The sequence below is a fragment of the Typopeltis vanoorti genome, chromosome 19, assembly GCF_054136105.1.
Source record: "Typopeltis vanoorti isolate ZY-2024b chromosome 19, IOZ_Tvanoo_1.0, whole genome shotgun sequence".
NCBI classification, from domain to species: domain Eukaryota; kingdom Metazoa; phylum Arthropoda; class Arachnida; order Uropygi; family Thelyphonidae; genus Typopeltis; species Typopeltis vanoorti.
The window spans coordinates 73284976-73298896 of record NC_143567.1 but is presented as its reverse complement, the minus strand read 5'-3'; the positions used below and the strand labels follow the sequence as shown (position 1 = coordinate 73298896).

The 13921-nt window shown below is 34.3% G+C and overlaps 1 protein-coding gene across 3 annotated transcripts in view; it reads right to left on the bottom strand.

The window, feature by feature from the left end:
- LOC150096246 (afadin-like) overlaps positions 1-13921 on the bottom strand; it is a 512466-nt gene that overhangs the window by 400459 nt on the left and 98086 nt on the right. For all 3 annotated transcript variants that reach the window (XM_090409377.1, XM_090409378.1, XM_090409379.1), the window contains exon 7: positions 13544-13693. In XM_090409377.1, coding sequence (XP_090265503.1) covers positions 13544-13693 — 150 coding nt within the window. The remainder of the gene's footprint in view (positions 1-13543; positions 13694-13921) is intronic.

The window sequence follows — 13921 nt, the reverse complement described above, 5'->3', positions numbered from 1 at the left end:
CAGATCTTAGCAGCAGAATTCACAAAGGTAGTGAATGAGTAGTTGACAATTCTCTGGTGGTGGTGGTGTTGAAACTGACTGTTGATGACTCCCTCCATTACTTCATGTAGCACTGATGTGAGAGCAATAGGTTGATGGTTTGATTATGGCCACTTGCCTTTTTTTTTTTTTTTGAATCAGGTACACATGGGCTTTCTTTGTGTAGATAGATGCCAGTTGCATACAGATGATAAAGAACAGATGTCAATCTAGGAGCACATCTCTTGAACACAACTAGTGGGATACTATCAGGACCAAAAGCCTTCAAGTATCCAGTAGTTCAAGATTCTTCTCATAACTTTTGGTGGCAGGCTACAGGAGGCATGTGATGAAATATTTCAAGTAAAGTTATGAAGGGATGAATGAGAAAAATGATGCCAAGAAGTCAGATTGATCATTAGGTGATGTTGCAATATTGCAGGAGCACAGATGAGCAAAAATTGCATCCAACAGCTTCTGCAGAGATTACCCATAGTTTTCTATGCTTAGTCCTTCTATAGTCAGACTTGCTGCTGTTAATGATTGTTTTGTAAGTGCTGCAGGCTTCGATGCAGGATGTGCATATGAACTGGAGGTTTTGTTTCAACCACTTAAGATATTCCTCCCCTCATAGTATTCTGGCATACCTCTTCAAAACCATGGCTTGGATACATTGTGGGAATTTTGAAGACCCTCATTCTCTAGAATAGTATATTTCCACATAATGCTATCTTCCTTTTCAGACATTCCTAGTCCCACCTTCTGTTATAAAGTCACTTGTTTATATATACAGTAGAACTTAGTTATAATGAATTCCAGAGGACCGCAAATATTTGTTCATAATAACCGTTATTCGTTATATCCAAGAAGGTCATAATTTGAGCAAATTAAAAATGTTTTCAGATTTTTCTCAGCATAGGTATATTGGGTAACATAAATATGTGCATACATACATATAAAGAACAAAAATTTATTTTTAAAACTTCACATTTTTACATAAAAAATCATCAAGCGTGCTTTGCTTTGCACAAGACTCATATTTCATACGTTTGAAATTGTTCCTTATACCACTAAGATGCTTGAATGTGTCATCTGAACTTACAGATCGCGATTCCATAAATCTTGTTAAAATATGTAAAGCACTTTCTGCTTCACACCAGGTAATGATTTTCTCATCACTGCTATTTTCTTCCTCAGAGTCACTACTACTATTATCTTCTTCTGGTGTATGAGAGATTTGTTTTAAGATGTCAGTGTCTGTCGGTGTAAAGATTTTTGTCACAAAGACTTGCGAATTCTCTTTAAAACTGTGTACTTTGGCGAGGAGGCGCTGCAGTCGTGACAGAAGCAGACGACGCTTAGGACTTGATTAGCAAAGTTTCCGCTGTGTGTGGTATCCATTTTTTTTAAATGTGCCCGAAGTGAAAGAATAAGTACAACATTAGTGTTTGAAGGCAAATTATAATGTTTTTGTAGTTTCAAGAATCTTGTAAAGCAAGTTTGTGTCAAGTTTTTCAGAAATAAATAACATCACTAGAATTACATCAGTGAAATGCATATGAATGTGTTCTAAAAGTATACGTATAAGCGAGCATTCATTCTGCGTAATGATCAAGACTTTCACCAGCTTTACCACTCATCACAAGTCCGAATTTTACTGGCGCAGTCGACAGGATCTACAAGGTGAGAGCAATTCGTTATGTAAATGCATGCTCCCATGTTTTAGAGTTCTATTTTGATTATTTGGGCGAAAGTCTGTTCTAATACAAAACAAAAAAAAAAAAAAAATAGTGTTCGTAGTTTGTTCCATCCTGGAACAGTAGTAGTTTTGATTTCTCGCCAGAGAAAGAATACGTCAGTATTCAAATTTTGTTCCATCCTGGAACAGTAGTACAACAGTTTGGATAAATGAAAAACACGCCAGTGTTCAAGCTATATTTTCGTCCCAGATAGTTCAGAATAGTTGTTTTTTTTTTTTTTCATTTTAAATTTATTTTGTTCTGCAGTTACCGATTTGTCCTGTTTTGCATGTTAGTTCCATCTTGGAACAGTCAGAACTTGTGATTTCTCGCCAGAGAAAGAACACGACAGTGTTATCATAGTTAATTTTTGCATACTGTTTTGATAGTTCTGTTTCGAGATTTCAGTTATTATATAGTAGCGGTGTAAAATCGGAACTATTTTTTTGTTTTTGTTTTGTTTTTATATATCCACATATATATATATATATATATATATATATATATATTTGTGTATTTGAAAGTGTAGTAAATTGTGTAGTTGAAGTTTTTATCTGATAATATTGTAAGATTTATCTATGTTTACAAATGATATGTTGAATTTAATTATGAGTCCCATAATCGCCAAATGTATACATCTCTTTTTGGGCTTTTAAAAAAAAAAAAAGAAAAAAAAAAAGTGCAATTGATTCTTTTTTTTAGGGTGATTTTTTTTTTATCAGTAAAGAGAGTTATTGTTTAGCACCATGACTTATTTAACCAAAGGTAGAAAGGAAGATTTACGTAAATTGGCTGAAGAATTGGGAGAGAATCCAACTGTTGAAATGAAAGTGATAGATCTTAAAATGATTATTACGGGAAGTAAATTTTATGAAGAAGAATTTGTTAAAGGGATGTTGGAGACGATTATTAGTACCAGACTCGAGGAAGAACTGATGAAGAAAGAATTAGAAGCTCAACGGCGGAAGGAAGAACTAGAAGCCCAATGCCGGAAAGATGAATTGGGGGCCCAACAGAAAAGAGAACAAATGGAGTTCGAGTTGAAGAAACTGGAAATTGAAGCGCGTGTTCAACCAACCTCAACTCCAGTATCCAGTGACAATAAACCATATTGTCTTGAACTAATTAAGCTAATGCCTAGGTTTAGATTACAAGAGGATGACATTGTGATATACCTATCCCTGTTTGAAAGACAAGCTAAGAGAACAAAAATAGATGTTAAAGACTGGATATCATGTCTCTTGACTTTGTTACCATTTGAGATTGTCCAATTAATTGGTAGAGAGTCAGAAGAAAATTGCGAAGATTATGAATATATTAAAACAATTCTACTAAAGAGATTTAGACTGAATCCTGAAAGTTTCAGAAAAAAGTTTGTGATGCACCAAAAGGTTGCTGAAAAATCTTGGAGGGATTTCTGTTATGAAATAACTAATTATTTCGAAGAGTGGATTGGTGGCCTTGATATCAAGGATTTTGAAGGGTTAAAAGATCTAATTATTACGGATCAACTGAAGAAGAAAGTACCACATGAAGTGAGAGAACATCTCTTAGACGACTGGACAAAATTCGTTTCTCCAACTAAGTTAGCTGAGAGATTGGACGAATACGACAGTGTTCGTAGTACATCAAGGAAGCCCATCGGAGCTATTCCGAAGGACAAGGTTACTGAAAAGTTTAGACCTTATACTCCACCTGCTGAGCGAACATTCAAAAATAAGTTATCTCCCTCTCAAAGTCCACCGAGATGGTACCAGCCGTGGCGAAATTATGATTCATACAAGCCTCACTACAAACCAACTTGTTTTACTTGTAGAAGGGAAGGTCATATTGCCAAGTTTTGTATGAAAAATAGTCAATCAAAAGGTACTCCTACTACAGCACACAGTAACCTAGTTCAAACGTCTACCACTGGGAATGACGATAAATCAGGTGTGTTGACTGCCAAAATTTCCATTCCAGTATCCAAATCAGTGGACATTGATCGAAATGTAGATGATTTGAAGGTGGTCAAAATCAAATGTGGAAGTAGGGTTTTAAATGGAATAATAGATACGGGAGCGCAAATATCGGTAGTGCGCGAAGATTTAGTGGCAGATACGCCCCATGATGGAGAAAGTAAGATAGAAATATCTTCTGCTTTCGGAGAAAATGAAATAACACCCTTAAGGATTTTTGAAATGAAAATTGATGATAATTTACATGGTAATGTTCCAGTCACATGTGCTGTCTCAAGAAAACTGGTTACCGATCTGCTACTGAGCTCCTCTGCCTATGAAATGCTGGTCGAAAGCGTCGAGCTACATGAGAGTAGTCATCATTGGGAGACACCGGTTCTGAAATCAAAAGATTTAAGCGATAAACGGTCAGAAGATGATGAAGATGAAGACATGCCTTCGAAAATAACCAGTACAGCATTGGCAGTAAGTACGATAGAGTCCCCACCAGGTGAAGAAAATGAGTGTATACCAGAAAAAACAAAATTCGAATTCGGCAAACTTCAAAAGGATGATGAGACGCTTCGAAGGTGTTTTGAATGGGCTCATCCCGTTGTTTGTGTGGCTAAGAAAAATGGAAGTGTCAGACTATGCATTGACTTTAGATTGCTGAATAGTTTTACTATTCCAGATGCTTATCCAATGAAAATAGCTAGAGATTTATTATTTGAGGTAGGACAAGCAAGATTTATCACTGTAGTTGACCTCACCAAGGGATATTGGCAAATCCCTATGGAAAAGGAAGCAAAGCCCTTCACCGCATTCGTGACGCATTCTGGTCACTATCAATGGAATGTCTTACCGTTTGGAATGAAGAACGCTGGAAGCACATTCCAGAAATCATTAGATAAAGCACTAGCTCCTCATAAGGCATACTGCCGATCTTATATCGACGATTTGGCTATATTTTCTAAAACATGGTCTGAACATCTCACCCACATAGATGAAGTCTTCAAAACATTAAGAGAGGTGGGTTTAACAGTAAACCTAGAAAAATGCGAATTCGGGAAAAATCAAGTGAAGTTCCTAGGTCATTTGATTGGATCCGGTCAACATTCTCCAGACCCAGAGAAGGTCGAGGTTATAAAAGGTTTAGCGACACCAGCAACAAAGAAGGAAGTAAGAAGTCTACTTGAACTGGCTAGCTACTACCGTGACTACATACCACAATTCTCCCAAATTGTATTACCACTGACAAATCTGACTAAGAAAAGTGTCCCAAACAACATTCCTTGGACTACTGATGCTGATGAAGCTTTTACGAAACTCAAGGAAGAGCTTATAAAAATGCCTTCTTTGCATACTCCAGATCTCGACAAGCCGTTCCAGTTGTATACGGATGCATCAGCAACAGCAATTGGCGCATGTTTAGCTCAAAACAACGAACAAGGAAAAGAATTGCCCATTGCTTTCTTCAGTAAGAAACTAAATTCCTGTCAAATGAAATGGTCAACCATTGAAAGGGAAGCTTTTTGCGTCTTGGAGGCATTGAAAAAGTTTGACACATGGGTATTTGGTGCTGAAATACAGGTAATTTCAGATCATAACCCTCTGACCTATCTAACTAAAAGTGCCCCTAATGGTGCCAAGTTGTCCCGATGGGCTTTAGCCCTACAACGTTATAATCTGACTGTTACATATAGAAAGGGTAGTCGTCACGGTAACGCTGATGCCCTTTCCAGATTAAAAACTGATATAATTAATTAATGCTATTGGCTTGTTTCTTAATAATGATTATATATTTTCTTGATGTTTAGTTAATGATAATTATATAGTTTTTTTTTTGTGTGTGTGGGAGCTGCATCGCACCATAAAGCTCTCACCTCATTTCTTGTATTTTAGAGTCAATTACTCGCCTGAGTTTTTTTTTTTTAGATGCAACATCGACACTCCTGTGACGGATGTGCTTCCCCCAAAGGGAGCTGTAAAGATTTTTGTCACAAAGACTTGCGAATTCTCTTTAAAACTGTGTACTTTGGCGAGGAGGCGCTGCAGTCGTGACAGAAGCAGACGACGCTTAGGACTTGATTAGCAAAGTTTCCGCTGTGTGTGGTATCCATTTTTTTTAAATGTGCCCGAAGTGAAAGAATAAGTACAACATTAGTGTTTGAAGGCAAATTATAATGTTTTTGTAGTTTCAAGAATCTTGTAAAGCAAGTTTGTGTCAAGTTTTTCAGAAATAAATAACATCACTAGAATTACATCAGTGAAATGCGTATGAATGTGTTCTAAAAGTATACGTATAAGCGAGCATTCATTCTGCGTAATGATCAAGACTTTCACCAGCTTTACCACTCATCACAAGTCCGAATTTTACTGTCGGTATACCCGAAGTTGCAACGCCATTATCAATCTCTGCGCACGTTTCAAAATTGTTCAAGTTTCGCGCTTTTAACCACGCTGATAACGGTAAGTTATCCTCTTCATCTTCTTCAGATTCGCACTCTTATTCTGCAAGACCGGCTTTCTTAAAACAGTTTTGTATCGTAGACGATTACACCAAATTTCAAGCATCACTCATTAAATGTATTGCGTGAAGTACACTGATCTTCGAGTCGTAAGCATAAGCATTTTCCCGGATTTTTCTCTGCATTCTATCAGTTCCAAGGCTAACAAACGACGAAAATGGGATTTAAAACATCTAATTACGCCTTGATCAAGTGGTTGCAAGACAGATGTCAAATTCGGTGGCAAAAAAACAAGTTTTATGTTTGTTAAATTAGCCACTACAGGATGGGCAGGACAGTTGTCTATCAATAACAAAATTTTCCGGTTTTCATTGCGAAGATTTTTATCCCACTTGCGAATTTCATTTTCGAAAATTGAAGATGTCATCCAGGCCTTCTTATTCGCTGTATAATCAACAGGAAGTTTTTTAATGTTTTTAAAGCATCTAGGCTTTGCCAATTTTCCAATTACAAGAAGCTTTCTTTTATCGCTACCGGTCATGTTCGCAACTAAAACTGTGAGTCTATTTTTGATAAGTTTTCTGCCAATGCACTTTTCATTTTTAAATTGAAAAGTTTTATTGGGTGTTAAATTATAAAAAAACCCTGCTTCGTCTGCATTATAAATGTTGTTGTATCCATACCTTCGTTTGATGTCTGGCCATGCATTCTTGATCCAGTCGGAAACGTTTTTGTCAATGGACAATGACTCACCACTTACTTTTGCATAGACAATATTGTTTCTGCTCTTAAAGTGATCAATCTACCCACTGTTGCAAATCAATCTACCCATTGTTGCAAATTAAAATCGCTAAAACAAAGTTGAACAGCAAATTTTTCGGCTTGAACTTTCAAAATTGGTCCGCTAATAGGTAAGCCAGCGGTTCTTTGCACTTTAAACCACGAAAGAAGTGCTTCGTCAACGTCACTTTTATTACACTTTTTAAGTTTTTTACAGTTCGATAAATTGTTTTCAAAAGCTTTTAGAGTCAACTCACGATTCTTTCAAATTGTTGATATTGTAGATGGGGGACAAACCATCTTTGCTACTGTCACATTTGATTGGCCACTTTCCACCTCCCGTATAATTTCTACTTTTTCAGAAACCGATAAAATTTTCTGTTTGACTCCCAACATTTTTCCACAACCAGAAAATGCGTACGTACGAAATGTCAGTAAAGGAACGACTAACGTTCCTTTATTATTCGTTCGTTATTCCTGTGAAACGAATTCGTAATAAACATGAAATACATGCATTAAATCAAATATAATTTGAATATACCTTCAAAATTATTCGTTATAAACGTGAATTCGCTGTAACCGTGATCGTTATAACCAAGTTCTACTGTGTGTATATATATATATATATATATATATATATATATATATATATATATATAGTCATACCCCTACTTACGCGAATCCGGAATTACGCAGTTTCATATATGTACGTATTCCTGTCCCCCCTTCACGCCTCACCACTAGTCATATCTTTCCGGCACCGACCACATGCGCCAGTGTCGCACATGCTGTGAACAAGCACTGATGTGTTTTGCACGGTCTCCATTCATACACGATTTTTATAGTCTCCAAACCTTGCGATTGTTTAACGTTATGTTCTTGATAAAAATTTTATCACATAAAAAATAATAATGTCGTCCAAAGGAAGCAAGTCCGATTCCTCTACAGCTAGCAAGAAAAGAAAAACATTGACTTTGGAAACAAAAACATTATTAAGGATTTTGAAGGTGGAATGAAAATTTGTGAGCTAGCAAAGGTTGATCTACAGGAATCCACAGTAAGAACAATCATAAAAGAAAGGTTTACAGATTTTGGAGGACATAGATTCTAACGAGAAACGAATTGTAGCCACAAGGTAAGGAATAAAAAAATCATTAGCTTGCTATGAAGAAATTTTGCGTGACAAGAAAAAGACATTATGCCGTCAGACGAATCTATTAGATTTTATGAAACCAGTGACATCGAAATAACTTTCTTTTTTTTTTATGTACGAAAAACTACAATTATGATTATATTTCTTAAAAAATATAGGTGTTTTTGTAAACCTTTGGTTCCAATAATTAATATTTTGTATGTTTGTATGCAAAATTATACCCGAGTTATGCGAATCCGACTTATGCGCTTTTTGTTGGTCCCACCTACCGCGTAACTTCAGTAAAAATATTACCGAATAATTTTAACCACGTAATATTTTTAAAATGTACCATAACAACCGAGTAGAAGCTCAGGAATACATTATATATATATATATATATATATATAAAATAAAAATTTGACTACAAAATGGACAAAAAATTAATAATAATACAGTGAATCACTTTATATATTCAACCACCTAAAAACTACTCTGCATCCAAACTTCCACTTTAAACCTTTCATCTCTGCTTGATGAGTTACTTAATAACAGGCTACCAACTGCTGACCCATCAGTGAGTGAGTGAGTGATAAGTCAGCTGAAATGTCATCCACCTTCAGTATTATGTTTTTTTAGACATGGATACAATGTCAATTTATGCTTCATTTGTTAAATCTAATAAAACTTTCTTCAGATTATCATATTCAACTGGTGGAAATCGATTTGTCTTTTTTGAATTAGCCTGCTTTACATTCTTGACAAAAAACTTGTAGCACAGTTTTGTGCACACACACAAAGTGGGTTCTAAGCAGTAGTGACTGCATAATATTATTAAGTCCTTGACTTCATGATATATAACATATAGCCTCTCACACTCAAATATCATCCTCACCTTCTCATAGTAGAACCTGTTATCACAAACGAGGCTCTGGTGACCAGGTAACGGCGATATAACCAAAACATCTACTCAAGAGTGAATGCTTGTGTATAAAAATGCATGTCTGGATGCTGAGGTAGCAACCCTACCACCAGAATAGGAACTATGCGGGCTAACAACCTGCAAGTCTCTAAAAATTTAAATACTGTTTTCATGTCAGATAAATGCAGAAATCGAACACTCCTTGACTAAAGTTTTGAAAATTAGGACATGAATGTTACATTCATGTCCTAATTTTCCTAATGTAAGGCCAATGGAATGTCAAAACACTATTAAACAGGAAAACTAATACAACTAATAAAGGATATGGAAAAATATAAAACTGAATTATTGGGGGGTTAGCAAAGTAAGATGGAATGTTATCGGTATAATAAATTTTCCCATCGGGAATGTGTTTCTTTAATCAGGGATGCCTAATATAACTGATATACAACAATATGGAGTAGGAATCCTCATGAGCAAAAGATTTAGTCAAGCAATGATTGGGTGGGAACTAATTTCATAACAAATAACAACAGTAAATCTTAAAACTAAATTTGGAAGGCTAAGAGTTGTTCAGTGCTATGTCCCAACTGAGAATGCATCCTTTGAAGAAATGTTTCACAGTCTACTTGATAAAATCTTGATGATGACACATGGTAACAAGAGCATACTTCTCATGGGCGACTTCAATGCTAAAGTTGGTGCAAATGAGGAGTTGGAGAATGTAATGAGTTTGGGAGAGAGAGAAATGTAAATAGTGAACTATTGGTGGAACTGTGTGGCAAATATAACTTAGTAATGGGTAGCACAATCTTCAAGCATAAGAGAATACATAAAGTAACTTAGGTGTCACCAGATGACAAAACAGAATCAAATAGATTATATTGTCATCAGTCAAAGGTGCAGAAGATGTTATTACATGTCCAAAATAAAAGAAGTGCTGATATTCGCTTGGATCATCACCTAATAATGGGCTCTATGCCGTTATATATTCAAAAAAATCACCAGGGGAAAACATTTAATAGATGGAAATTTTATATTGCTAAATTACAAAATGCTGAAGACTGCAATGAGTTTAAAATAAAGATATGGGAAAATATAGATATTAATTTTAATGGAAGAGAGGATATAAGGAATGGTGATATAGAGACTATATGGAAAAAGGTAAAAAAAAAGTCCTCAATAAAGATGGAATTATGTGCAAGAAATACTGCCCAAAAGGAAAATGAACTTAAAGATAAATATGAAATTTTAAATAAAAAAGCTAAGAGAAGTGCTAGAAAAGATCATGATGGTTTGAAGAACTGGCATCGAGGGCAGAACAAGCTGCAGACAAGTATAACAGCAGACAGTTACACAATATTATAAAAAGACTTTCTGGAGAAGACATGCAAAAGAAGGTCCCAGTGAAGATCTCAATGGAAAAATTCTAGTGTCAAAAGAAGAACCACAGGAAAGGTGGAGAGAACATTTTAGTCAAATCTTGAACAATAGCAGCGATAGAATACAAACAGAAATAAAAAACAAGGAGATGAATTAAAAATTGATACCAGCCCATCATCTAAATTGGATGATAAAAAAAAAAAAGAAAAAAGGTATTAAAAAAAAGAAAATGGGCTGGACGTAATGGTATCACAACAGAGGCTTTAAAATCTGACACCACTACAATCCCAGATATACTCTACTGACTATTATAAGATATCTGGGGAAAAATAGACATTCCCTAGGGATTGGAATACAGAAATTGGGATATATTCATTCTCAATTTGTTATAACAAAATGAGAATGAATGTGAACAACAAGACACTAAGTACAATTGAAAAAGGAAAAATCGAAACTGTTTCACATTTTATATATCTCGGCAGTGTTTTATCTGAAGATAGAGGAGCAACTATAGATGTTGAAGGAGATTTAGGAAATTGTAATAATTGGAGGGACATAAACCTGATATGTGCCATTAGCAAAATTTTCTGCAAAATTATTCTTTCAAGAATCTTTAATATTTTAGATGAAGGCATGAGAAGAGAGCAGTCTGGTTTTAGGCCAAATAGATGATGTACAGACCACACTAAAACCTTATGAATAATAATAGAACAGTCGGGTGAATTTAAGTCGGGCATATACTCAGGAAAGATCATCAAGAAATCTGTCATGCAGCCCCTGGAATGGAATCCACAAGAAATGAAAAAGCCTTCCATTCTATTGTTAAAGATTGTGTGGAATGCACTTCAAAATAAAGGAATGCCATGGAAGATAATAAACCTCATACAGAAGGTTATAACAAATTCCAATGTCAGTTGCTGTTTGATGGATATTTGTCACAGCCCTTTCAAACTGTATCTGGAGTGCAAGGATGTCTGTTATCTCCTTTATTATTTATACTGGTGTTAGATCATGTTCTATAACAGACAGCAATGAAACGTCCCAAAGGAATATAATGGAAAATAAATAAAACTGGGTGATCTAGACTATGCAGATGATGCATGTCTAATTGCTCACAGACATGCAGATACCAAAAACAAATTACCACATTACAAGAAGAATCACTTGTTTGAAAATAAATATAAACAAAACAAAACAAAAAAAAATGAGAATGAATGTGAACAGACACTAAGTACAATTGAAAATGGAAAAATCGAAACTATTTCACATTTTATATATCTTGGCAGTGTTTTATCTGAAGATAGAGGAGCAACTAGAGATGTTGGTATAAGGATTCAAAACACAAGAAGTGCATATTCTAAATTTAGTAGAGTGTGGAAAATGAAAAATATTCACACAGATACGAAAATAAAAATATTTAATGCATGCATTAAATCAATTCTTTTATATGAATGCAAAATGCAGTTGATTTCAAAAGGAAATAGAAAGAAAGCTACAAACATTCATGAACTGATATCTGTGGAGCATACTTTGAATTTTGTGGCCACAAATTATTACTAATAAAGAACAAATCAGCAAAAAAAGTCAATCTTGAAATCAGAAAAATGAAAATTTAGATGGATTGGGCAGATACTCAGGAAAGATCATGAAGAAATCTGTCATGCAGCCTCTGGAATGAATCCACAAGGAAAGAAAAAGCCTGGCTATCCTAAAATACATGGAGGAGATAGACTTCAATGGAATGTGAGAAGAAGAGTTTTGCTTTCACAGACTCCCGATGTTCCTGATGGAATCTGGGAAAGGAGTGCCACTCGTTTTCATCAAATTTCAAACTAAATAATAATCGCTTCCTATTTCTTTTAGAGAAAAATCCAGATCCCATCTGCATATTACAGAAAAATTTTGTTTTAAATTAACTTTTAAAATTTTAAAAGTTAAAATTTAAAATTAAATTTTAAAATTAAATTTTAAATTAATTTCTGATTACAATTATATATTAAATTATACTTTACTCCTAGCTGAATGTACTTTAAGAAACCATTCAAATCTCAAATTTCAATGCACGAAACTGCCTCAAATCTAGGAAAAGCTCTTCATCAGAGAATCAGCACAACAAGAACACCTAATCAATCCCGTTAGGTAGCACTGTTTAGGACTTGGCCTACCTTTGCTGGATTTTGGTTACAATCACCTCACATATCTGTATATTATTCTCTCAGTTAAAAGTGAACATTGACAGTATAAATGGAAGTATTTTAATTAGTATACCATCTACACTGTAATATCTTTTATACAAATGAAAGTTTAATATTTAACTTATAAGCTGAACAAGACTTAAATTACACTTTTTTTTTTTTTTAATCTTTACAGTTATGTGAATATTTATTTACTCATTGTTATACTGGAACATGGATTGGTAACTGCAACCAAGGTCCAGAGCAGAAATCAAGATGTCAATTACTAGCTGTATGAAAGTTTCCTAAAACATTTCTATTATAAAATTTAGAACCTTCCTGCTGTTTCCAGTATTCTTTGTGATTTTTAATGAATCAAAGAATTTCTCAACCATTCACACTACAAGATTTAAGGCATCATCATACTGAAGTTTCAGTTTTCCATATCACTCACTTTACTTAAATTATTATCTCTCAATTCAAGATTGTTTGTTTGATATCAATTGCCATTTCTTTATTTTATGCAAGAACAGTTTTTTTTTTAAACTTAATTGTTTTGATCTACTTAGGTAGATAAAAAAAAAAAGAGCAGACTATTTAAAACCAGAAATAGACCTATATGCCACTTACATTTTCATATGGATGATATGGTACTATATGGTATAATATCATATTTACAGATAGTTAAGTGTAAATACTGTGGAATGTAGAGAGAGAGGTGTCATCTGGCTTTGAATTTGATCTTCAGTATTTCATATACATACAATTTTTAACATTAAATTTATTTAGCAATGTTGTAAATGTAATAGAGTTTAAATGTAGGAGTATACATGCATACACACACATTTATCTATGAATTTACCATTTTAAAACATGAATTATATAAGTAATTTAAGTTATGGTGAACAGCTGATTAGCACTTGATAACTTGTTTGATAAATTAGTGACTAATGCTATTACCAAGTATTAAACTGAAAGAAATATTTCTACCTGGATTGAGTTCCAATAAGTAAGGCAATCTCTCAAGTGAATCTTCATATCTATAGTTTTCCAGTTCCCCTTTTGCTGGCTTCGGTTTCTTCTTTCTTTTTCTAGGCTGATAATCTGCTGGCCGTCTTTTCACATGAAAAGTCAATATACCTACAAAATTTTTGAACTATCTTAGTATATAAATAGTATAATATAAGTAAAAGAGACTGGTACATAAAATAGGTTGAAGTTTAATTGAAATTACAGCTGAAGTAAAGCAGGCTATGAGGCTAATATGTTTCTTATTTGCAGATATTCTCTGGCCAATGTTAGTGGATGAAAAACTTGCCATCTTCATATGAAATCAGCTAAATTACCTTGATTTCAAAAGCTCTTATA